The sequence below is a fragment of the Nilaparvata lugens genome, chromosome 9 (assembly GCF_014356525.2).
Source record: "Nilaparvata lugens isolate BPH chromosome 9, ASM1435652v1, whole genome shotgun sequence".
Taxonomy (NCBI): domain Eukaryota; kingdom Metazoa; phylum Arthropoda; class Insecta; order Hemiptera; family Delphacidae; genus Nilaparvata; species Nilaparvata lugens.
In genome coordinates, this window is record NC_052512.1 from 22,012,796 (window position 1) to 22,038,898 (window position 26,103).

The 26,103-nt window shown below is 34.8% G+C and overlaps 1 protein-coding gene across 2 annotated transcripts in view; it reads right to left on the reverse strand.

Annotated features, from left to right (window-relative positions):
* The window catches only part of LOC111050798 (prostaglandin E synthase-like), a 126,996-nt gene that overhangs the window by 11,913 nt on the left and 88,980 nt on the right, over positions 1–26,103 (reverse strand). The window contains exons 1-2 of one of the 2 annotated variants that reach the window (XM_022337158.2): positions 6,448–6,729; positions 4,929–5,065 (exon numbers count right to left, since the gene is read on the reverse strand). In XM_022337158.2, coding sequence (XP_022192850.2) covers positions 4,929–5,063 — 135 coding nt within the window. In that variant the 5' untranslated portion in view covers positions 5,064–5,065; positions 6,448–6,729. Of the gene's footprint in view, positions 1–4,928; positions 5,066–6,447; positions 6,730–26,103 lie in introns of those variants that run through there. The other variant, XM_039435634.1, reaches the window with a different exon arrangement.

A 26,103-nucleotide genomic window follows, 5' to 3' on the forward strand; every position in this document is an offset into this window, starting at 1 on the left:
ACTATATTAGGTATAAATTTGATTAAAATTGTTGGAGACGTTTTTGAGAAAATCGCGAAAGACCCTGTTTTTGACAACATTTCCGCCATTTTAGCCGCCATCTTGTATTGCATTTGATCGTAATGTATTGATTGTATAGCACATACACTCACACACACACACACACACACATACACACACATACAGACCAATAACCAAAAACCACTTTTTTGGACTCAGGGGACCTTGAAACGTATGAAAATTTGGAAATTGGGGTACCTCAATTTTTTTCGGAAAGCAATACTTTCCTTACCTATGGTAATAGGGCAAAGAAAGTAAAAACAAAATGTATATTCAGTTGCAAATAGGTCGATTTGATAAAAGCTAGCAATTGCTAATTCTATTTCCATATGCTAGCAGTCCATTTAACTCTAAACCACGTTTACTTGCACAATATCAATTGCATTTATATCATAATGTGCTTAATGCCAACAGATTTAAAAGAGATAAATCAAGAAGATCAAGTTCAAAATTGTTGACAGACTTGTGATAAGTTGTTATTACAGTTGTGATAAGAAATGAGAGTCTTGAAGATTGTGAATGATAAAAATATGAATTTTATGAAAGAAAATATGTACTGAAAACTATGGTTGGATTGACCAGATAATATTTATCGAGAAGTCAGAACAGTTTAGTGTAGATAATATTGAGTTTAATCTGCCATGAGACTGGCAGTCTCAACAAGAAGGGAAAGATGGATCTCAGACATGAACCATTTTCCTTGTCCGCAGCGGGACTCTAACTCAAGATTATTATAATGAGAGTATTGATGAGAGATTAAGGACCGGCTTCTGAGCTCGGGATTTAGCTAAGTTCTGGACTATAAACAGCTGGAGTCACAAAAATTGGTTTTCCAAAACGGGGCGTAGTCGTAGTTTCTATGATAGTCTTTATTTTATCATTTCTATAATTGGAAACATTTTCCTTGACGAAATGAAACATTCCTAGATAATTCAAAATAACTGAAACATTACACTATTATCTCTTTATCTTATTTTGTGTTGAATTTTCCAGTTTTTAGAAATTTAATTTAAACATGGACTACGACTACGCCACGTTTCGGAAAGACAATTTTTTGACTCCAGCTGTTCAAAGTCTAGAATTTGGCTAAATTGCGAGCTCGGAAACCGGCCAATAAGCTGATAACGGTTATAGGCTGATAACGTGATTTCTTGCGGGAGAATACAGTGTAGTATTGTGAAGACTTGTATGGGTGACATCCATATTGAAATCCGGAGGGATTTGCACTGCGATAACATAACTTTCAGTGCATGAAATACAGTGAGGTATTTTCAGGTTATGGATTAGGGAAACCATGTAGTGTAGTTTTTTTTCTTCTTAGAGGTGGTGAATATTTTCTATACTCGAAATTGTTCTCCTGAATAGTGTACTGACCTATGATGGGAGATTGATTGATTGATTATTTATTTCGTGTGCAAGGTCTGAAGAGACCCATTGCACAATAGAACAAAGAAAATACAAAGCATGTTATACAATTAATAAAACAAGAACAAAATACAAAGCAAGATAAATATAAGTATTACATTAGATATAGTTCGACACCTGAATTAATTGAACGTTCTTACAACTTTCACTAAGATTAACAATAAAAAATAAAACTGCAAAAACTGAAAGGAAAAAAATAAGAATGGATATGTTACATGATAAAATATTAAGACAAAAACTTATAGGAAAAAAACAAATTATAAAGAAGATGAAGATGAGAGAATGAAGAAAGACAGAAGAGGGTTGAAAATGAAGAGAAACTTGTCAAGTTTTCCAAAAGCACCAGACACACTGCAAATTATTATAAACCTATGAAGAGAGTAATATTGCCATGTTCTGCCCTTCATGAGCTTGGAAAAAACTGCACACCTGTACTTGAATTCCACTGCTCGCCAAACTAACAGTTCGCACGCCCTCATTGATAACTATTCAAATAGTCATAGGGTCTCCTTTTAAAAATCTGGTGTGGCGCACTCACACACCTTTCCTTGCCGTTATGAAAATTGATCACCTGACGCTAGTGTTCCCGCGCATCACAAGTCTACTATTCAAAGATTTAAGCCAGCTGGTAACAGGGCAATAACGCTGGAGACACACATGAGGTCTGCTATCTCTTCATAGTGAATGATTTAATAGAATCAACAATAATTTGCAATTGAATAATCACATTTTCTCGAATTTAAAGCTTATTTTCAATTTTAGGTGAAAATGTTACTGGACATTAATTGTAGAGATTCTCATGCTCAATCTACTCCACTCGATTTTTTTTGTTTCAATTGTATCTGAAGCCTGATAATTGGGAATCTATCTGCATTGCTGGGGCGGAGCTCCTGAAATTTTTACAGATATGAGACTTGTGGCAGTTGATAGAGCTTATCGATGACTATTCTAGGTATGAATTTGATCAAAATCGTTGGAGCCGTTTCCGAGAAAATCACGAAGAACCCTGTTTTAACAACATTTTCGCCATTTCAGCCGCCATCTTGATCGAAATTGTTCGTGTCGGATTCTATAGTGAAAGGACCTTAAGTTCCAAATTTCAAATCATTCCGTTAATTTGGAGATGAGATATCGTGTACACAGACGCACATACACTCATACACACACACACACACACACAACACACACACACACACACACACACACACACACCAACACACACACACACCACACACACACACACACACACACACACACACCACACACACACACACACACACCACACACACACACACACCACACACACACCACACACACACACACCACACACACACACACACACACACACACACACACACACACAACATTAAAATTGTTGGAGACGTTTTTGAGAAAATCGCGAAAGACCCTGTTTTTGACAACATTTCCGCCATTTTAGCCGCCATCTTGTATTGCATTTGATCGTATTGTATTGATTGTATAGCACATACACTCACACACACACACACACACACATACACACACATACAGACCAATAACCAAAAACCACTTTTTTGGACTCAGGGGACCTTGAAACGTATAGAAATTTAGAAATTGGGGTACCTTAATTTTTTTTGGAAAGCAATACTTTCCTTACCTATGGTAATAGGGCAAGGAAAGTAAAAATGGATAGAGATGGAGAGAACACAATTCTTTCTGGTAGCTCATTCCACAGCCTTGAAGCCGTTACAACGAATGAGTTGTTGAAGATGGCGGTACGGTGCAGCGGTATTTGAAGTGTGAAGCAATGAGATAGAGAAGCAAGGAGAATGTGATAGAGAGAATAATTGGTATGAATGTGAAGTGTGGAAAAGAAACGGTTGATTTGTATATTGATGAGGAAGTGAGAGAGTTGAATGAAGAGAGATGTAAGACAATAGAGATAGAGAAGTGTGATGGAATGACTTGGACTAGGCAACTACTTGAGGTGACTTGAGTGAATAATTGATTTACATCAGCAGAGATCAATAACTGTGGCTATAGAAATAATTTAAAATGTCTTCTCAAAATGTATGAATTCAGGGCTACTTATTTTTATTTATGAAATAGAATTACAGTACCCTTTTTTGAAATTGATAAAATAATAGATTAAAAAATACAAATTATAACAACTAGTTTCAGTGATCCACATGACCATTATACATTATACAATACATTTTAATTTTTTTTATGTAACCTGATGTAAACCTGAAGATGATGAGGATCACTGAAACTAGTTATTATAATTTGTATATTCAATCTAATATTTTATCAATTTTAAAAAAAGGGTACTGTAACTCTATTTCATAAATAAAAATTTAAAATGTATTTTGAAAAATGAATGTTATTAGAAAAATGGGGTAGAGATAGGAGAAAGGAAGAGAAGAAAAGAAAGTGAGATAGTGCATTTATAGATCTGTAGCGTTACTATTTTATTGACCTTGTGCTGGAAGTAAACAAAATTGACCCTGAGTGATTCGTTATCAAGTGATTGGAAATCACTACTGTTAATATTGTTACAGGTAATACATTATTACAGTACAGAATTGAGACAATATTGTGTGTATATTTTTGACTTCAAAATTTTCTAAAATAACTTAATTTATTCAAAGTGCGGTGATATTAAGTGCAATATTTGACTATAATTTGGTATTTTAATCATTCTGAATTCAAAATTTCCAGCTCATATATATTTTTGGACAGTACTTTGAACTTTAACTTTCCTCATAGCATAAATTTGTGTTTTATTGGACGTGGTGAACATAACCTTAATTTTGACATTATTTTTCAACAAAATTTGGAATAAGAGACGTTTTGGACGTTGGTCTGTGTTTCTATCCAATTAAGTGAATTGTAATATCTAGAATAAATAAATAGATAAATAAATAAATAAATAAATATAGTAAGTACTAGGGTTAATCAAATGAAATCCTTAAAAGTGTTATAAATTGTAGATGATAAAAATGCAAACGCATTCTAAACTTGATTTTTGTTATTACTTTGTATGAGTTTTGATTTATTATTGACTTTGTTTTGAATGAGAGAATATTTCGAATGTATTTAAAGTTTTTTAATTAGGGTTTAGGCAAGCGTTATCATTGTGAAAGAATTTAATTTTGTAAAGGCTACTTGAGAAGTGGAATGAATTGGAATAATTCTCGTATTGATGTTCTTGTGGGTTATTACTTATTACATTGTCTATTTCAGTAATTAGTTGAATTTTGATAGTTTGAAATTTCAAAAAACCTTACATATACAACGACGCGCAATTTGAAAAGGAACATTCCTGTCAGATTTCGTGAATATCTATTGTCGTGTTTCGCCGTGAATGCGGAACATACATGAATAAATACATACATAAAAGAGAAATGCGAAACTGTTGACTCGAATCTTTGCTCGGTCAATAATGAATGAAAATGTCCTACCTGCTTTTTAATACGAGTGATCCCAGTGTAAACTGCTAGGATGAACATTTGAATGATCAGAATGATCGAGTAGAACGCTAAACCACAGAAGACCGTGTTGTTCCAACTCAGTAAGTCATTCATGCTGGGTTCCATATCTGAAATTCATTCAAATACATCAATTTATCCCTACAAATCCATTCATTTATTATTTGTAAAAATATTTATTTTATTTGGCAATATTCATTCATTGAGAACTGTGTTCAGATTCACTTCAAACTGTCAGAATTTCCTATAAATAACATCAATGCTTCTCATTCAGCCAATGCTGACAGTTTGAAGTGAATTTTGTTGTAGTAGTAATTTAAAACTTTTCAAACCTATTTTCCAAACATTTTTGAATATTAATTCATTATAAATTATCTAAACTACTATAATATTCTGGCTGATATTGGTTTGTATCTACAAAAATTGGCGGAGGTTTGAACGGATTCATTCTAAAGGAAGGGTACCTGCATTATTACTCTTTTCATTTAGCACTCTAAGATCAAACTCTGAAATCTATGTTACCTCAGAATCTGAAATAACTATAGATTGAGCCTGTGTATCACATAGCGCCTCCTCTTTTGTGATTTAAATTGTTTTGACAGGCCCGGTTGCACGGTGGAAAAAATAGCAAGGAGCGTTCTTTTCCATCAAGTGCCGGTTGCACAAAATACAGTTGAATTTTAACCGTGATTAATTTCACGAGAACCGATCAGAGAAGCTGTCTTTTCAAAAAAACCTTCTCTGATTGGTTATTGTGGAGTTAATCACGGTTAAAGTTTAACCGTCTTCTGTGCAACCGGCACTTGATAGAAAAGAACGCTCCTTGCTATTCAATTCACCGTTTTATGTAACAGAAACACAATAAATGCGACTGTAATTGGGGTACAAACAAACAGACAAAAGCCGATCCAGTCGAAACTAAGATCTCAGATTCGCTCCGGTCAATAAATTATAAAACCTTTCTGAGATTCAGTGACAATTCTAATTAATTGTCAGTACTTAAATCTTATTAATGAAAATTCAGTAAGATGTTTCAAAATTTTGCAGTACAAAAATCTCCTCAATGACAGACATTATAATATACTAGTTGAATTCACTTCAATAATATGTAAACATACCTCAAAAATAATATCAATGCGCCTTATTTAAAACTCAAACAAATATATGTTTCCCAAAAGGTAGGCAAAATATCGTTATACCGAAAATCATACGGTGATGTCTAGCCAAACCCAATAACAAATCGAAACACAAACGTGTTTTGAGATGCAAGCTTTCTGCTTCTCAACTATCGAAACATTCGAATAATACAAGCATTTTGCCATTAAAAAGCAAAACCTAACCCCCTAACCCATCCTTTCACCTTTCAAGCCCTCAAGGTTTCTTCATTTTTTAGATCGTGTTTATACTTTACAGTTTGGCTATACGTCAGCTTGTGAATTTCGGGGATGAGATATTTAGATTTTCTCCCCCAAAAAAGCTTTCTCACACTTACCGTTATTTGTAAGGAAGTTTTCTGAAGCTCAGTGACGTACCGTTTCAACTAATCTGACAGTATTATGAATCTTCGTAAGATGTTTCTAATAAAGCTGGTAGTACACAAATTTTAATATTGCCTGTATGTATTTAATTTAAAAACTCTACAAGGTTAATTGAGCTTGATAAAAGTTCTGTGAGATATGTTTCAAATGAATGGACCTAATAGAGCCTGGATAATGTTCCGGCAGTACACAAATCACCTCTAACAAGTGTTCAGTTAGACCTCACAGACAATAGTGAGCTTAGAAATAAGTTATTTCATTTCCCCACTTTTTCAACGTTTTCCCCGTCATCCCCTCTACACTGGACACTGGCTATCGTGACACTGGCAACATTAGCTTAACAGGAAGCAATGATTTAATCTATAGGGAATTATGACAGTTCCAAATGAATCCACTATAGAGTCAATAGATACAAACTTTCAGCATTTGTTGTACGGGGAGCAGCGATTTTATTCATAGGGAATACTGTCAGTGAAACGTGAATCTCTCCATAGTTGCGTGGGGACAATCGAAGACATTGTAATACGTGCTGCTGATTGGTTGTTTCAGTTATAGATTGTCAATGCAGAAGGGTGCATTCTATATTAGTCTATTCTTTCGCTTCCTCTTCCTTCAACTCCTCCTTTTTTCTCGAACATACACCAATTATTGCACCCAGCGATCAAATGGAAGTGATACATGGCTCCTATACACACGTACACTGTTTACGTCGTGACGTCATCACCGCTAGTCACATTACTTGTCCCGTTCTCTCTCTCTCTGTCAAAGTGATAACGGTATTTATAAACTTTCCGATAACCATCTGCTTTATAACGACCATTTATTCCTATTTGGCTCTTAAAGTGTACCATTTATTTATTTTTATCTCGACGAATTTTGAAATTATGATGTAATTTCCAGCTTTTGAACCGGTTGAAGACCAGGAATCAAAACCACACCACCCCATCAACTTTTCGATAATTAGCACATATCAGTCTGTCAACACTAGGGAGAATAAGAACATTGGTGATATGCTTGCTAGCTTGCTATGCTGAGAGACGGTGGTTCAAAGTTATTAGTGTTTGAAGGTTTTTAAGTTTCCAAAATATATATATATATCTATAATCCGCATTGTCTCTGTCAAATTATATATATATATATAATATATATATATATAATATATATATATATATATATATAATATATATATATATATATATATATATATATATATATATAATATATATATATATATATATATATAATATAAACTCATGTTATTTCAATTATCCACTGCATACTGCTGTATATTACTGAAAGTTGATTACCCTGATCTACTTTCAGCCTACTTCATTTGATTAATCAATTATTTGATCTTATCTACCTATATAATTATTTTACTTTATCAATTTTCTGTTTTTTTCTCTTAAATATTCATATTGATTAAAACTTTCACAATATTTCCATTAAATAATGAAATTAACGTTTTGGTAGAGAGTTAGTGGGGAGGATATTTATAATATTCTTTCCGAAGAATGGACATTGATATGTCCAAACCTCCGCCAATTTATGTAGATGCATAACAATATAATTATTATCTATGTAATATATTATTATATTACAAATTGCTTTTTCATATCATATACAGTTCAATAATTATTTTCTTAGTCTATATCATGTAAATTCATCTATAATTTTGCTGTATTGTAAGCTATTGTATATAAGTGTATAAGACAGTATATATTGTAATCTACATAAATGAAGTACTCAATCAATCAATCAATCAATCATTAAAACAAATTCAGAAATGAAAAGTGAAACATCAGAATGAATGATTGAGACGATGTTGTGTTTGCTAGAACCAATTTGACAAGATCATTCATTCAAGGTGACTCTATCTAATGAATGATTGTTTGTACAATAATGGTCCTAGCCCAATCTTTTAATATCAATTGGGATGGAATTATAGGTTAGAAATCTGTAACTCATTAACTTGACTAATAAATGTTGACATAATACAGTAAATGTTTTGCTTGAAGCTTCCTTAGGATAGGTACTGGAGTGAATTAGAATTTCGCTCCTTCAGTTGTGGAACGTAATGTCGACTGATAGAGAGCGAAATGACGTCACGGATGTTCACTTTGTGACGTTCAATATGTGAGTGGCCAAACATATTCCGACCGTTGGGCGCAATCGGTAGATTTACGTTTTTATTAAAACTCACTTTTGTCCCTGTCTGTGCATCTATCTGTCTTTAACGTACACATTTCACACATAATAGGGCTCTGCCTGTAATCAAATTCAAAAATTGAGGAATGATTAAATTCATTTCCTTCTAAGATAATTAAACGAGCGTTAGCGAGCTCTTACTTTTGACTTATTGAAGGCCAAAGTCGTTGCCCGTCTGTTTGTATGTTCTACAATTACTTTAGAAAGAATTGATCAATCAGCTTAAAATTTTGAACCGTACTCTTCGAACCTTTTTACAGGTCGAGTTCGTTGGACAACGAAATTGACTCACTCCTTCGTCCTTTTTCAGGATATAAAAATAATATTGAAAGGGCCTGAGAAAAAAGATTGTTTCGATTTTCATTCAGTCAGCTGAATGCAATTACTCATTGAATGCAATTACTATAGTTTTTCCATTCATTCATTCATAGCATCAGCTGAGGCTATTTGGGAGCTATCAAACGCGCTGGCACATGATTTCAACTGGTTAATATACAACATAATTTACAACTTTTACATCAACAAAATAATAAAGGTTGATATATATTATCAATGGGCTTTTTTTGCCATTTATTTTCTCTTGGAACTTTGTATTGGGGGGTATTTTCTCATTTATATAAATGGATGAACAAAATAAATAAATAATAAAATTTCAAATGGTATCCACAATGAAGCCTACTGTCAAATTATTCTTGTGAGATTCAAATTTGAATTTAAATTTATCTGTTTGCATAATTTTCATCAAGTTTGTATAATTAAATGTTTCGGATTTCAAAGATTACAACATTTCTTGAGCGATTTCTCCAACCCAGGGGGTGACTAGTAATAATTCATGGTGAATTAAAACGACTTGATAATGTCAAACCACCGATTTATTGAAACCATTTCTGATAACAGTTTCGGTTGTTAAAACTAGGGTGATTCATCCATGTGGGAAGTGATGAAGCTCCTACACTTTGATAGCAGTATGTCGTTGATAGCTCCACTTTATGCTCCTAAAAGTTAAATCATCGAGGCGCCATCGTAGTTACGCAATCATAATGTGCAATGAATGCTTGGTAGCAAGTCAATTGAACTTCCTGTTAACATATGAACCTGGAAAAACAACAGAAAAATTTATGAGAAAATCATAGGATACTTTCTGGTATTTGAAAAAAATGTGATTGATCAATGGGAGAGGTTATGTTATGCAGTGATATAATTTGCAAAATAGATAAGTGGAATCAATTGATTTGAAGAAATTGATTAGAAGTGAAGAAAAATAAAGGGCTTCAAGGTCTGTGATGGGTCCAAGTCTATTTTTAACCTTGGACAGGGCAACAGGTTGTTGGAAAGGGTCAGCTATTGTTCCTAGGTGTATGAATCATTGATATATATAGTATATATTCTCTATATCAATGGTATGAATGCCCATTGTTGGTGGCTAGTATGAAAGTTGGACCCAAAGGTAATTTGTCATCTAAAGAGAGCACGATTTGGAGTAATGTGGATATAACATGCATATTGGCAAGTGGTCCTATGGATTTAGAAGTGAACTTTGATAATAATTGTTACTAGTGTTATTACAAAGCCCCCACCCCTAATCTATATTTACTCACTGATAACAAATTACACAGCTTACTAAATTAAAATATAATAATATATTATGATTATGACGATTACTAACTATGCTTTTGAGTTGATTCTTCATCAGTGAGGACTGTTAGAGAATCATGATTTATTTTCACAAAAATAATAAATAATAAATATTAACGAAGAACAAGTAAATAATACCTGTAGTACCCTTGGACTAGTGAGGCTTAATTCAAACTAGCTCAAGTTAAGCGTAATTTGAGGAAAGCGGGCCTTAATCACATCATTAAGCTATCAATATTCATAGTAGGCTTATCTCATTTACCATTTTGATAGATTTTAAACTACAACATGAGTAAACATACAGCAAAAGTAAGATCAATTTGTCCAGGGAATTATTTGGCTCAGAATCAAGTTGGTGAGAAGTATGAGACGTTCAACTACCTACTAACCTACCTATAGGTCATTTGACGAGAAGATAAAGTAAAAGCATTTAGAATTCATACTCTATAGAGGTATATGGTTAAAGTAAAAGATTATATGTGTGCAGTAGACAGATAGATCTTTAGAGAGTATGATTTCTTAATGCTCTTACTCTATTTTCTCGTCAAATGAACTATACTAGAGTTATAGGTGTGCTAGTAGTAGTGAGCTTAGTCAGCATTAGCATTCAGTAAAACCAATTATTCTAATTGCATTCAATCTTCATTCTCATTGATTAATTGTTTATAATTTGTAAAATTCGTTGAATAATTAGATTAGGCATGGGTCGGGTTGAGCTTTTATTTTCATTGTTCTTTTCACATTGTATCAATCTACATGAATTTTGCTCCTTTTTACTTTTTTATGCAACTACAGATAATATTTATTTTATACTGTTTTCTGATAATTATTACACTTTTTTGAATCTTTGTTTCTAGGGTTGTTTTGTGTGCGTGTGTGAGTGACTGGCAACTTGATTAGATCATCAGCATCTCATAGGTTTTCTTAAAGGATTTATAAAGTGAAATATTGTATCAAAGATAATATTGTTTTCCAATTGTATTGATAAATTAAGTTTAAAATTATCTTTTAATGTGATTGTTTTTTGATTAAGAGTTTTATTTCTTTCTATTTATCTTATGCAATCTATTATTTTTGTAATCTTATGTAAGTTCTGGTATTTTGTAAAGGGTTGTGTGACAGAGAGGACCAGGAGTCCTAACTCCGCCCTAATAAAGGCAGTTAATAAATCAATCAATCTCTCACTCTCACTCCCTCTTTGTTTATAGACTCTCAGCTCTCAGTACAAAGAATGATTATTAAATCTGCAAATGACAAAGATCACAGCCAATACTGCTTTTACCCCGGTAAAAGTGAACACATATTCGGTTAGAGGACACACTGGAGGGTGGAGGCTACAGGAAAACATCCGAATCCCAAAAAAACTGCACACTGGCACCCCTGAGACCCCCTAAATTTGTGGGTCACAATTAAAATTGCATTGTTCAAAAACGTTATTAAGAGCTTTTTTGTTCAGATCGCCAAGATTAGTATATATAAATAGATGAATTCCGACCAAATTAAAAGGGGAAATTTGTTTCCTACGAAAAATCTTCTTTTTCTTCTAGCTTTCAGGATTCAGGCATCTGTTCCGAACCTCATATCTGCCCATCTTTTCTTGGACGGCCTCGGTCTCTCTTGCCTACTGGCTCGTAGTTGAGCACCAATTTTGGAAGCCTGTCTGCCTCCATCCTATTTACATGCTGATACCATTTAAACCTACTCTGAGATATCTTTTCATTCATAGACAAGTCGTTTTCTTATCTCAGTATTTCTGAAATGATCTTCTCGGATCATTTAACCCATAAGTGCACCCATCATTATGCTCCCATAAGTTCTTCGGAGAAATCTTATTTCAGATGCCTGTAAACTTCTTTCATCTGGTCCTGACAGCACCCAGGTTTCGCACCCATATAATACTAGCCGTAAGGCTCGCTTCGCTCGCCATATCCGTCTAGCCAGGGGGCTCCGCCCCCTGGACCCCCGACTGGATCGTCCGAGAATGAGATCAGCAGGCTCGCTTCGCTCGCCTGCATTTTCCATTTGAGCATTTTTATTATATGTTAGGACGATTCAGTCGGGGGTCCACACTGAACGTCTGGCTAAATGGATATGGCGAGCGAAGCGAGCCTGACGGCTAGTAATATAATATTCCCAGGAATAGCTCTGATTGAAGTAGCAGTGCCCAATCAATTTTTCCGCGATAAATGCATTTCAATCTTCAACTTGGTGCCAACCTAACAAAGTCAACTCAACTTAATGCCAACCTGACAAAATTATTCATTTAGTTACCAGTTAACAACTGTTTCGAAGAGGTACTCTCACTAGATTATAGTTCTATATTAACATATGGTATGGACATTTTTCAATTATAATAAAGAGAATAAGAAGAATATACATGCTAAAAGACGAACTTTAAACCCTTAAAAACCACCCTTAGAGTTAAAATATTGCCAAAAGATTTCTTAGTGCGCCTCTAAAGGGCCAACTGAACATACCTAACAAATTTGAACGTTTTTGGTCCGGTAGATTGTTAGTTCTGCGAGTGAGTGAGTCAGTCAGTCAGTGAGTGCCATTTCGCTTTTATATATATAGATAAGGGTTAAGAGTTGGTGCAGCTATAGTTTTGTAAAATTTAAGCCTGGTGCTCTAGCTAGCATTTTTTTCAGATTTTTATGTATAGTACCACATATGTTTTGGAAGCGGTGTATTTTCTTGATAATATGTCTCCCTTTCCTGTAAGAGATATCACAGCCCAAGTAATTGAAATTTGATAACTGTTCCAGGATAATAATTATTTAATACTATCTTGCTTTTCACTGGCTCCTTTCCCTTGAAAGCCACAAAAAATTATAAGCGTATTTGTCCAGCTTACCAACATATTAGTCTATTTATGTTTCATTCATTCAATCCATTCGCATTTGTTTATCAGAGTTTGCTATTTCACGAAGTAAAAAATTCACAATACAAGAACAAGATGAAGGGGCAAGTGGGGAAAGATTGTAAGTAACATTTTTCTGGAAAATTTGTCACGTGGATAAAGGTTATACGTGCCGTTTTACACGTTCCACAGGTCTCATTGACCAAGCGAAGTGAGGTCTAAGATTCAAGTCGACGGTTTGGCATTTCTCCTAATCTTTGAATGTTTGAATGTTTTATTGTTTGAATGTTTGAATGTTTGAATGTTTGAATGTTTGAATGTTTGAATGTTTGAATGTTTGAATGTTTGAATGTTTTAATGTTTGAATGTTTGAATGTTTGAATGTTTGAATGTATGAAAATTCATCAGTCATATCTCGAATACGTATTCTCTGAGTGTTAATCTTTGGTGAAAACAGAAATTTTAAACTTAACCTCACATTTACAGCGAAACGCAGCAATAGATTTCCATGAAATTTGACAGGTATGTTCCTTTTTTAATTGCGCGTCGACGTATATACAAGGTTTTTGGAAATTTGGCATTTCAAGGATAATATAAAAGGAAAAAGGAGCCTCCTTAATACGCCAATATTAGAGTGAAAATCAGACTATAGAATTATTCATCATAAATCAGCTGACAAGTTATTACACAGATGTGTGGAGAAGCCAGTCTATTGCTGTATTTCCATAAGTTCTATAGTTTCAATCAGGTACTTGTGAGAATACTGCGTGAGGTCTACTGTTCACAGAACTACTAGTAATCCTCTAATGTGTTTAATAGCTGAGATTAATTTTATGTTTCATGTAGTCTAAGCAACATATTGTTGGATGAGGGAGAAAATGGTGCGCTTACCTTCTTCGTCCATTGATCAACCATAATTATTCTCCTTCCAATAATTGACGGACACGGATCAAGGTGGCGGTGGCAACCAAGTACGGGGAAACCAAGAGAGTGAACAACATCGATAGGATGGATGACCTGCACAAGATAAGGCTGTGCAAAGGCGAAAAAACGCGTTTCTCTGGTGATATTTTTTAACGTTTTTCGATTTGTATAGTATCAAGCTATAAAAAAAGTTTTCTCAGGGAAAAAAATTATTTTGGCCATTACTTTCTGAAATATAAAGCGCAAAAATTTTCAGGACAGATCATTTCAAATTGGGTGAAAGATAAATCCATGAAATTTTGAGCTTATATCTCCCATTGTATTGTTGATTGAATAAAACCAAAATTTTCTGAAAATATAAATTTTTAAGAAGGCTATTCAATTCACCAAAAATAGCCCAACTAAAAGCTATTTTTGATAATTTCAAGTGGATTGAATACTGGAATAAATATTATTTGGTGTTTATGTCTTTTTTTAATCTTTTCATATTACTTCGAGAATTTTATCGGTAATTTAAATCCTAATTTCTGATTACTGTTTTTAGCTAGTCGGAAGGTAGGTTCGATTTTCTCCGCTAGGTTGCGCGCGCTTGTCTGCTCTCCCTCAAGGTCTATAAATACAGGCTATGACACTCGTGTTACTTATGGAGCGGCCATTATGTGGGGTCTCTATGGCGGTACATTTGAAATATTCCAATCTGCTCATAAGAAAATCATGCATTATGCTTTTAAAAAACAATATTCTGGTTCAAATAATATGTAAATTATGGTTTTCGATTTTTTAATAATAAAATTTCAATAATAAATGGTTCAATATTTCATTTTTTTTATTATTAGAAATTGTTCTTATTCTTGTAACTATTCTTGTTATGATTCATAAGGCATTGGGAAAAAAGGCAATCCTCAAAAAGAGATTGATGTTCCCAATCTAAAAATCAACAATTCAGCTCCTAGTTGGAATCTAAATATTATATTATTCTGTGGGAAAATTTATTTTACAATTTAAAGCCAAGCAAAAATGTTTTATCTTCATAGCTCTGAAGCTAGCTCCGCAGTGCAGGCTGGGTGCTTGTCTGACTCGGACTAGGCGCTGAGACAGCAAATAATAGCAGCATTGGGCTCGATGCACATTTGCGACGCAAGCCAGTCGCGTTTTTACGAGTAGAGCGACTCTCTGCCGGCAGCCAATTTCAGTTCAGTGCAAACTTGTGCGTATCGACAGCGTCTCACTGTCGAGCGACGTCAATTTGTACTCAGCAATTTTCGCGGCTTGAGCAACTTGGCCATTAATCGTGATATAAAAGCTCTGATTTCAAATTTTCAAAGTCCCGAAATGTATAGAGCTTTAAATATTTAATTGTTCTATAATCATTCAAAGAACGTAATTTACAGTATATATACAGTACATTGATTCAAATCAAATCAAATTGGTTTCTATTATCCATGATAACAGGTTTCAAAAATTCAAATCATACAGCAACGTTACAACTTTGCAAACAAATAATCATAAATAAAATTTACAGTTGAAATTATATAATTAATCGTAATCTATACTTATAAAATTCTTATCTCACTGATCACGATTTCTGGAAAACTACTGGATGGATTGCAACAAAACTTGGAATATAGCTTCCTTATAAGTCTAGGTGCTCACTAAGAAATCTTTCGGCGATATTTCAACTCTTAAGGGTGGTTTTTGAGGGTTTAAAGCTCGTCTTTTAGCATGTATATTCTTCTTCTCCTAATCTCTTTATTATAATTAAAATTTCCATATCATATGTTACTATAGAACTATAATCTAGAGAGAGTACCTCTTCGAAACAGTTGTTAACTGGCAACTAAATTGATAATTTTTTCAGGTTGGCATTAAGTTGAGATGACTTCATTAGGTTGGCACCAAGTTGAAGAACTAATTAAAATGCATTTATCGAGAACAAATTGATTGGGCACTGTTGCTTCAATCAGAGCTATTCCTGGGAGTGTAGATGATTTTTTATTTTTCATAAAACAAACTTTTATGACGAGAGTTGTTTCTATCATTGATCCTATTCTATCAAGACTAATTTTGTTTGTATATCCGACAGATCGCGACTGAATTTTAATAATTCAGTATGATATATGGAGGGTATTTTTAAAACTTCAGAAGTGTCCGTTGTGGAATCTGTTTGCATAGAATGAAGAAATTCGGCCAAAATTCAACTTGGGCGAAAGAAAGGGGTTATTTATTAAAACGGTCAAGTATTATTTAGCTGTTGTTGCTTTTCCCAATGTAAAAATATCTCCCATAGAAGTAAGGCGCTTTTCCCATGAATCAATTATTCTCAAACATTGATTGTTCTACCAAAGAAAATAGATGAAGGTAGCTTTCGATAAAAATATTGGAGAATATGCATAACAGTTCGTTGACTGTCAGTATTCCTCATTAATAGCTTCAATGCTCCCCATTCAAACAATTCTGACACATTGATGTGAATCTTACTATAATTTGGTTACTTTAGATCAGATAAAGATAATGATGTTGATGATCGCTACTGTTTCAGTTTCAATCATGTTTGACATTTTTGCTTTTGATGCCAGCTGTTATTATTATCTGAAATAAGCTCTCCTTGAATGAAATCATAACCATTGAAGTCAATTATACTAAGAAAGCAATTTCTGTTTTAATTTGTGTGTTTGTGGATATGTATGTATGTTGGACGGATCTCGAAAACGGCTTTAACGATTTTGATTAAATCAAGAATATGGTGGATTTTCGACAAAAAACATTATTTTGGAACAGGTCTCAACTCTGGGAAAATTTGCTGGAGTTCCTTGAGAAGGATTATTGGTCCCTCAAGTAGCAGCTGATCAGAAAAAAGTTTTCCATAGTCTGTTGAAAACGTAAGAGAGTGTGAGGGAATGAAAAAGATTATAATAGCTGTAGTTGAGTTACCAATTTTGGCGACCTTATTTTAAAACAATGCAGTATTCGTGGAGCATCTGGAAGAATAGATTCAGAAAGTGACCGGATGATAGTGAAAGAAATTAAAAATCAGTCTCTCCAAACATATGGTAGTTAAATGTGATGTTCATTGTGAGGTGATACAAATGCGACTAAATTCTTCAACTTTTATTCTATTGGTTCCTATGTTGCTCCATGTTTGTACGCAGTTTGTAAAACAGTGTTCACGTTTTTTTTTTTTTGTCGAAGTACATTGAGTCAAATCGTGTCTTTCACATGGTGACTCCTATCCAGGAACCTCGTTTTGTCACGTCTTTTCCCCTCAAGGCAAGCAGAGGCAAGATCTAACAACTTCGCCGACGTTTGCTCAAAGTATGACTCATCACTTTTTTCTCAAAGTCTAACTTCCTTAAAAATATAGATAGAAGATTTCTGATTTCGGACTTGGATTCAGCGACCCCAAATTCTTTAAAGCATAAGTCCCGTTTCCGAAAATATCCGAAAACAAGGAAGTTATGGCTGTTTTTAATAAAGCTTTCTATTATCATATAATTATACGGTAAAAACGAACAGGTTATACAACTTACACTGTATTTGTGTAGGAAATTTGGTAGGTTATTTATCTTGATTTCTGAAAATACCCCAAAATAAGGGAGTAAGATAACTTTGAAAAACCAAAGTTTTCCTGCCGATTGCAGAAACATTAAAAATTAGCCTAAGACATATTATGTCTTAGAATAAAAACGTGTAACAAATATCAGATCACTATTCAAGCTATCAAGCTTTTCATAAATTTATTTGTCTCCTCATGGCAGAAGGTTTGCGCCCAACGTTTTCACTTGAACATTTCTATGATTAAATTGTGATAGAGAACATTATCGTATTGATCTTCTAAATCCAGTTACATGTACATCGATTTTCGTAAAATTGATTTTTTTACCGTTCCTATGAATTCTAAGAATTCTATGAATTGTTTATACAGGTTCATCACAACTTCTTAAATAACATTATGTTTGACGTTATACGACATAAAAGGCAAATGCTCGCGCTTGGTCCATAGTTCTACGACTGAGGAATGAGGATTTAGGTCAGCAACTAAAATCGACAAGCCATGATTGTCAATCTTACTCATGATACGAAGCTTTGTACTATGATACATGGTTTTCATTCTGTATCATTCTTTAATAAAAATAAAACAAGATTCCGGTTTCAAAAGCATCAAAGTCGCCAGGCTGGTCTGAGCTATTCATGACTTTTTTTCAGTATGCATTATCAACTCAGCAGTTCTAATACACAGACATCACTACTTGGAATGCCATGACATTTTCTATTCTTTCAATTCCTATTATTACCATAGATCGATTCAGATCAGCACAATGTTTATACTGTATGTTCATAATAGATTTTTCTGATTGTAAAAAGAAATAGTCAATAATTGCTGGGAATTTAAAGTGATATTCAACGATTTGAACCTGATAAATTGGATTGTTGAATGACAATTGAAATTCAGTGAATTTTACTGTACAACATTCCTTTTCCTCCTATTTTATTGGGTGATGAGTGGAGATGATTTATGATTTCATATTTGGATTCATCTTTTCATAGTTCAATATTTTTTTGGAAAACTAGAATGTTTAAAAATTAAAAATGTTTATGTTTAAACTTTTTAGGTGTTTGAAAACTTCTTAAAACCTTTGCCTGTCCCTTTGTGAGGCAGGAGTATTATTATCTTATATACTATATAATCATATGATAATGGAAAGCTATATTAAAAACAGCTATAACTCCCTTGTTTTCGGGTATTTTTGAAAATGGGACTTAAGCTTTAAAGAATTTTGGGGTCGCTGAATCCAAATCCGAAATCAGAAATCTTCTATCTATATTTTTAAGGAAGTTAGACTTTGAGAAAAAGTGATGAGTCATACTTTGAGCAAACATTGGCGTAGTTGTTAGATCTGTTGGCTTATTCGTAAGATCCCCATGTGAAAGTACAGGAGAGCTGCAAAATATGAAATATGATCTTCCGTAATATGATATTCCAGGAGCGAGGTCTCTGCCGTGTGAAACTGGCCTTATTTGATCCCTCAGCCAAGCAGCCGAGACAATAGAACAATGGAGTGGCGGTCTTATTCGCGTTCATCAGCAGTTTTCTTTCTCACGATTATTTTGATTTTTGTGTTGCCTATAAACTCCAGTCACCAGTAAAAAGTTTCCAGAAACGTTGTGTACTACCATATTAATGACTTTTCATGATGATTTTTAATTATTTAAAAACATTGTTGACATTCTGAGCCTTTAGGCTAAACTTGGGGTCGCTGAGAACGAATCTGCAATCAGAATTTCTCTATCACGAAAATTAACAAAAACAACCCAGCTGTTGATCTTCCGGCAACCGTTAACAGTCATCCTGCAATGCAGCCGAAACACATCCAAGCCAGAAACCCATCTCAAATGACAACAACGCCAAGCTGTGAGAAACCATCCTGCACTGCGGCGCTGGGTTTAATTGATTTTCTTTTGGCATGCACTACGGCTTGATGCTTCTTTAAACCGATGTCAAGGCTATTTTTTTCAAAAAAAATTCTGATAATGTGTAATTTCTTGGTTCAAGTTAGTGAAATTCAATTATAAAACATGAAAAGTTACTTACAATGGCTCATCATGTTCGTCCTCGTCCATAGCGAGCGACAAAAGCAATGCTTCTTCTTGTAAACACTGATCCATATTTTAAAAAATTGAACTAAATTATTAGCTACTAACTACACTGCATTCATGTGCGATAAGAAAGGTGTGTACTACTGATTCCCGCCTTGATTTCCGAGCGGTCTACCGAACAGATTCGTTAGACCGAATTACCGACGCGATCTACCGCTTGCGATAATATCGCTTTCCTCGGTATATCGCTGCTGTGTGCACGTTCTCATTTACCGCTATGTAATAACATATCGTACCGAATCGTCCCGAGCCCTGTATCGCGTCTGTCTGTGAATGCCTTTAGGGCCGATTTCCGAGCTCGGGATCTAGCCAAGTTCTTGACTTTAGACAGCTGGAGTCAGAAAATTGGCTTTCCGAAACGGGGCGTGGTCACAGTTTTTATGATAATCTTCATTTTCTCATTTCTATAATATTGGAAATGTATTTCCTAGGCGAAATTAAAAATTCCTAAATAATTCAAAATAGCTGAAACTTTACACTACTTACTCTTTTTTTATTTTGTGTTCAATTTTCCAGTTTTTTACGTGGACTGCAATTGGCCCCGTTTCGGAAAGCCAATTTCTGACTCCAGCTGTCTAGATCTTAGCTACATCCCGAGCTCGGAAACAGACCCTTAACAGAAAATTGCTGGAAAAGAAAAAACCGGGAATCGCGATCATTTCAACTGGCTGTAACATTTTTATGGTGTATAGATCTAGAGTATTGTACATCGGAGCTAAGAGAGGAAAAAATTCTGTACAAACCTGACTGAATTTTGAATCTTTGTCTGAATTATTTCACAAGAAGCAGCTTTGAATATGGAATTTTGTATTCTTTCGTGCATTGAAATATAGGTTCAAAGTACACTTAAAAATAAATTTCTCATGTCTATAACGAATATGACTGAAGCCGTGTCCACACTGAACAATGCTTGACATACATGTTCGGGAAACATATTTGATGAGGGGCTCAGGGACAAACATTTATAAAAGTTTAGACTATCATTGATTGTCAAGCGCAAAAATTACTGTTCTTCCAAACATTTTCAGTGTTTGCTGTAAAACATAAAACCTGTTCTCCTCACTTATAAATATTTTGATTTGTGACACGTCCACACTTGCCACAGGCGAACATTGTTTGTAAAACATAATAGAATTCGCCCAGACTGTTGCAACAAACATGTTTGTCGAACATTTGTTCAGTATGGACCCTGCTTCATAATCCATGAATTTGAACAGCCTTGACGAGCTGAACAGAATGAGATGTAGTTCGAGGAGATCCGATCATTGTGTCAAAAGTTATGAGTGTTTGAAATTTTGATCCTTGATGTGTCCTTATAAGCGCCTCCTCACTAGGAAATCCTGAAATTGAGTGCATCCAACGGGTGATTCTGATTGAACATGATCTTATGAACTTACCATTATGCATTAACTTATAACATTGTGCAAGATCTCAATGTGAGGATAATGAAGGTAGTGATGATGGTTGAAGCTAACAATCGGGTGTATTTTGAAATACAAGGAGCATTGCTATCAGATGGAAACCTATATTGGATAGAGCGCTCCACCTGCCTATTGTTTGTTCATAACTTGCGTGGAAAAGATCAGTCTCAATCAAGCCGCGAATCAAAACAGATTAGAATCTAGAGGTAGCCTCGGGCCTCAAAAGGCCCAAATTGAACGAGTTGAACGCTACACACAAATCGATTTTTGTTCGTACTTTTTTTGCTGTCCTTATAAGTGCTATCAGATTAAACAGATGATGTTTGTCAAGTTCCATTTAATGTGATATCTTACGAACAAAAATCTGGTGTGGCGCACTCACACAACTTTCCTTGCCGTTATAAAAAATGTTCACTTGACGCTAGTGTTCTCGCCCATCTCAAGTCTACTATTTCAAGATCTGAATCAGCTGGTGACAGGACAATAACGATGGAGACACATGAGGTTTGCTATCTCTTCGTAGTGAATCTACGTAGTGATTCGTAGAATCAACAGTTGCCAACAGTTTGCAATTGAATAATCACATTTTCTCGAATTCCGAGCTTATTTTCAATTTTAGGTGAAAATGTTACTGAACATTAATTGTACAGATTTTCATGCTCAATCTTTTCCACTTGAATTTTTCTGTTTCAATTGTATCTGAAGCCTGATAATTGGGAATCTAAAATCGAACTTTGCATAGATGGGGCGAAGCTCCTGAAATTTTTACAGATATGCGACTTGTGGCAGTTGATAGAGCTTATAAATGACTATATTAGGTATGAGTTTGATTAGAATCGTTGAGGCCGTTTTTGAGAAAATCGCGAAAAAACCCTGTTTTTGTCAACATTTTTGCCGCCATCTAGTATTGCATTTGATCGAAATTGTTCGTGTCGGATCCTTATAGTGTAAGGACCTTAAGTTCCGAGTTTCAAGTTATTCCGTTAATTGGGAGATGAGATATCGTGTATACACACACACACACACCACACACACACACACACACACACACACCACACACACACACACACACACACACACACACACACACACACATACACACACACACACACACACACACCACACACACACACACACACACAACACACACACACACACACACACACACACAACACACACACACACACACCACACACACACACCACACCACACACACACACACACAACACACACACACACCACACACACACACACCACACACACACACACACCACACACACACACACACACCACACCACACACACACCACACACACACACACACACACCACACCACACACACACACACACACACACACACAACACACACACACCACACACACACACACAAGGACCAATACCCAAAAACCTTGAAACGTATAGAAATTTGAAATTTCCTTACTATAGGGCAAGGGAAGTAAAAATCGATGTGTGTGTAACTGGCTTTACATGTGGTGAAATATACATGTAAAAATTTTTTTAAATGTTTGATTCGTCCGATATCGTGAAGTTTTCAAATTAAATTTAATTGTGTATGTATGAAATTGTTTCTTAGGAATGTCAGTGAAAACACATCAGAATCGTAGTGCAATCTGTCGTTGTACAATTTTGGTCTTGGTCAACAATAAAGCATTGATGAAACTGTAGACGTTTATGCAATTTTGTGCACATTTGTGCATTTTGTGTAAAAAACTGTTCTAGCTGAAAAATTAATAATCCATGCCACGGGTAGGCCTATACATTGCATCTGGAAAACGAAGTTTCAAAACAATGTTTTTTCTAAACAGATGTTTTTGAGAGAATTTCTTTGATGTAGCTGTTTCACATTCACCATATTATTATTAGTCCGTGTGTTGATTGAGTGATATTGATTAATAATTGTGAACATCTAAACGGATTGAGTTATCAATATGCGGTTTTCGCCATTCATTTTTTCTTGAAATTCCCTGTAGAATTCATGTATCGCACCTTGGTCACCTTCCTAATTAAAAAAATAATGTTGCATTCAAAATGGCGGATCTAAGATGGCAGACCAGTTTTTTCAAGTAATAGTAAAGTGGTATTTTGAATTTGAATAGGATCCCCAACCATACGTATCTTGGAATCACATTTTTTTATGAGATACCAAGCCGTTCTCATACATCTTCTCTCCTTTCTGCTTTGAATACTATTGATGAATATAATATGATGCGAATATATTAAAAACGGTATTAGATATCGATATGCGATTTTTGTTATTCATGTTTTCTTGAAATTCCATATCAAAATCATGTATCGCATGACCACCTTCCTATTTGAAAAAAAGAAGTTACATTCAAAATGGCGGATCCAAGTGGCGGACCAGATTTTTCAAGTCATAGTAAAGTAGTATTTTCAATTTGAGAAGGATCCCCAATCACAACCAACTTCAAATTACCTTTGTTTATGTGATATTAAGCCGTTTAGTATTTGACCGAGAATTTATTGAAGGAGCGTCAGCGAAGTTCTGTTTTTTGACTTACTAAAGGCCAAAGTCGAATTCTGTCTGTATGTTCGACAATAACTTTAGAGAGAATTGATTAATATGCTTCAAATTTTGAGCACGAATTCTTCGAACCTTTTTACAGGTCAAGTTTGTTGGACAACAAAATTGACTCATTCCTTCGTCCTTTTTCAGGAAATAAAAATAACATTGAAAGTGCATAAGAAAAAAATTGTTTCGACTTTATTATTCAGTCAGCTGGAATTAATTGCATGCTATTTCTTAATTTTTCCATTCATTTGAAAAAGCTGATGCTATTTGGGAGATGTCACACATACTGTCAGACAGATAGACTTTAGGCTAACATATGATTTCAGCTGAGTAATACCATAGAGAAACAATAGCGTAAGTAGATATCCCATGGTATAGGGAATTTATGTCGCAACTTTTGCTGTTATCTCAAGCCGATTACTGTCGATTATTGTCAGTTTTTACTGCTTTGTTGGGGTGAGAGTGTAAGAACGGCACAATTTGAGAGACTATCAGCGTCACACAGCTGCATGGGAAAAAACTACTATCGGCTTGGGATAACAGTAAAAGCTGCGACATAAACGCCCTATACCATGGGATATCTACATAAGCTATTGTTTCTCTATGGTAATACACAATATTAATTTATAAGTTCTATATTAACTTCCGTAAACGTCTGTCTGTAACATACACGTCATAATTAATACTATTTGTGATAGGCTTTGTGCAACTGGGACTTTGTGAGGGAAATTTTTGCATTCCTCTGGGAATTAATCTCAATTTACTGTGATTAGATAGAACATTTCTGTATGAATATTATTATAATTTCTTCTTTCGTAATAAATATTTTATTCTTTTATACTCCAGAGCGAAGCACGGTCCCCGATATTAGGCTATGTACACATGGTAGCGTCGCACCGCGCGGCTTGTGACGCGCGTCCGACCGCGCGGTGCGATATACAATGGAGATAATGGCAGCGTCCACATGCACCACTCACTCAAATCTGGACGCGCCGCGCACTGCGCCGCCCAGACTTTCAACCTGAACCACGCGGCGACAGCGCAGTTCCCAGTACACTACAGTACTACAGTCAGTTGGACTGTACACATGAGAGCAGTGGGACGCGAGTTTTGATCTAGTTCACTTGTTTTGTGTAGTGATTTTACAGCAACTCTGTTCAGTGTGCAGCCATGGAAATGAACAATTTTGACACAGAATTTATTGTTTATAGAAGAAGTAAAAAGTCGACGTGTCATATGGGATATGGCGAGTCCTGATTACAAGAACAGAACAAGAACTTGATGCCAAGTCGTCTTTTACGATCTCCAACAACTCGTCAAAAGATGAAATCGACAGTCGCAAATAGTTAAAAAATTTGGGTTCGTATTTCCTCAAGTTAGGGTAAAGTGTCACAAAAGCACCATGCGTTAATCTATTGGTCAAAATAGGGTGAACGCAAAAGTTTCTTTGCCTTCGTTTTCTCGCTTTATATCTACAATACACAAGCCACATACATGTTACCTCTTCAACTTCCATTGCTAAACTGGAGGTGGACGCTGCGTATAAAACGCTCGCATGTGTACAACTGCAGAATTTTGGACGCGCGTCGCACCGCGCGGTGCGACGCTACCATGTGTACATAGCCTTACACTTGATTATTCAATTTATAGGTACTCATCCATTCAATTTTTGTATCATTTATTAGTATCTTCAAATGTTGAGATCATTGAAACGGTTTGCGATATCGATGTACAGGTTTCGCCATTAACCTGTGAACTTTTGTTCATGAGAAACAATAAATTCTATCCTATTCTATTCTATATTGTGATAAGACTAGAATAAAGCATGTGATATTTTTTCTAGATCATTAAGAATTCTTCTTTTTGTGGTTCCTATCCGTTACGGATGTTTGCAACCAGCTTGGCATGCCTAGTTATTTTGTCCACAACCAATATTCAAGATTTGAAACGAGGCAATAAAATTTTGAAATTTAATTACAATTTATTGCCTAGGAGCGAATTTGTGCCATAAAACTTTATTAGACATAACTCATGACGATGTTATGAATTTGTCCAATGCATGATCCTTCTTTTTAAAGTTCAAAGTCTGAGGCCCAGTTGTACTTACGTCTATCAAATCTAACTGTGATTATCCGCTGATTATTAATGACGTCTCTTGGTTCTGTGATCGATTCCTGTGGCATTGGTTTTGTCAGACGACGTCATTTAATCGCGTTCGAATTGAAAATAGAACTTGCAACCGGTATGGACATGTTGAATTTTTAGATTGGATTCATTAATATGGATTACATGATGCTACCGTATACACTAATATTCAATATAACCAACAAAATAGATGACTGAAGTTCATCTAGAAA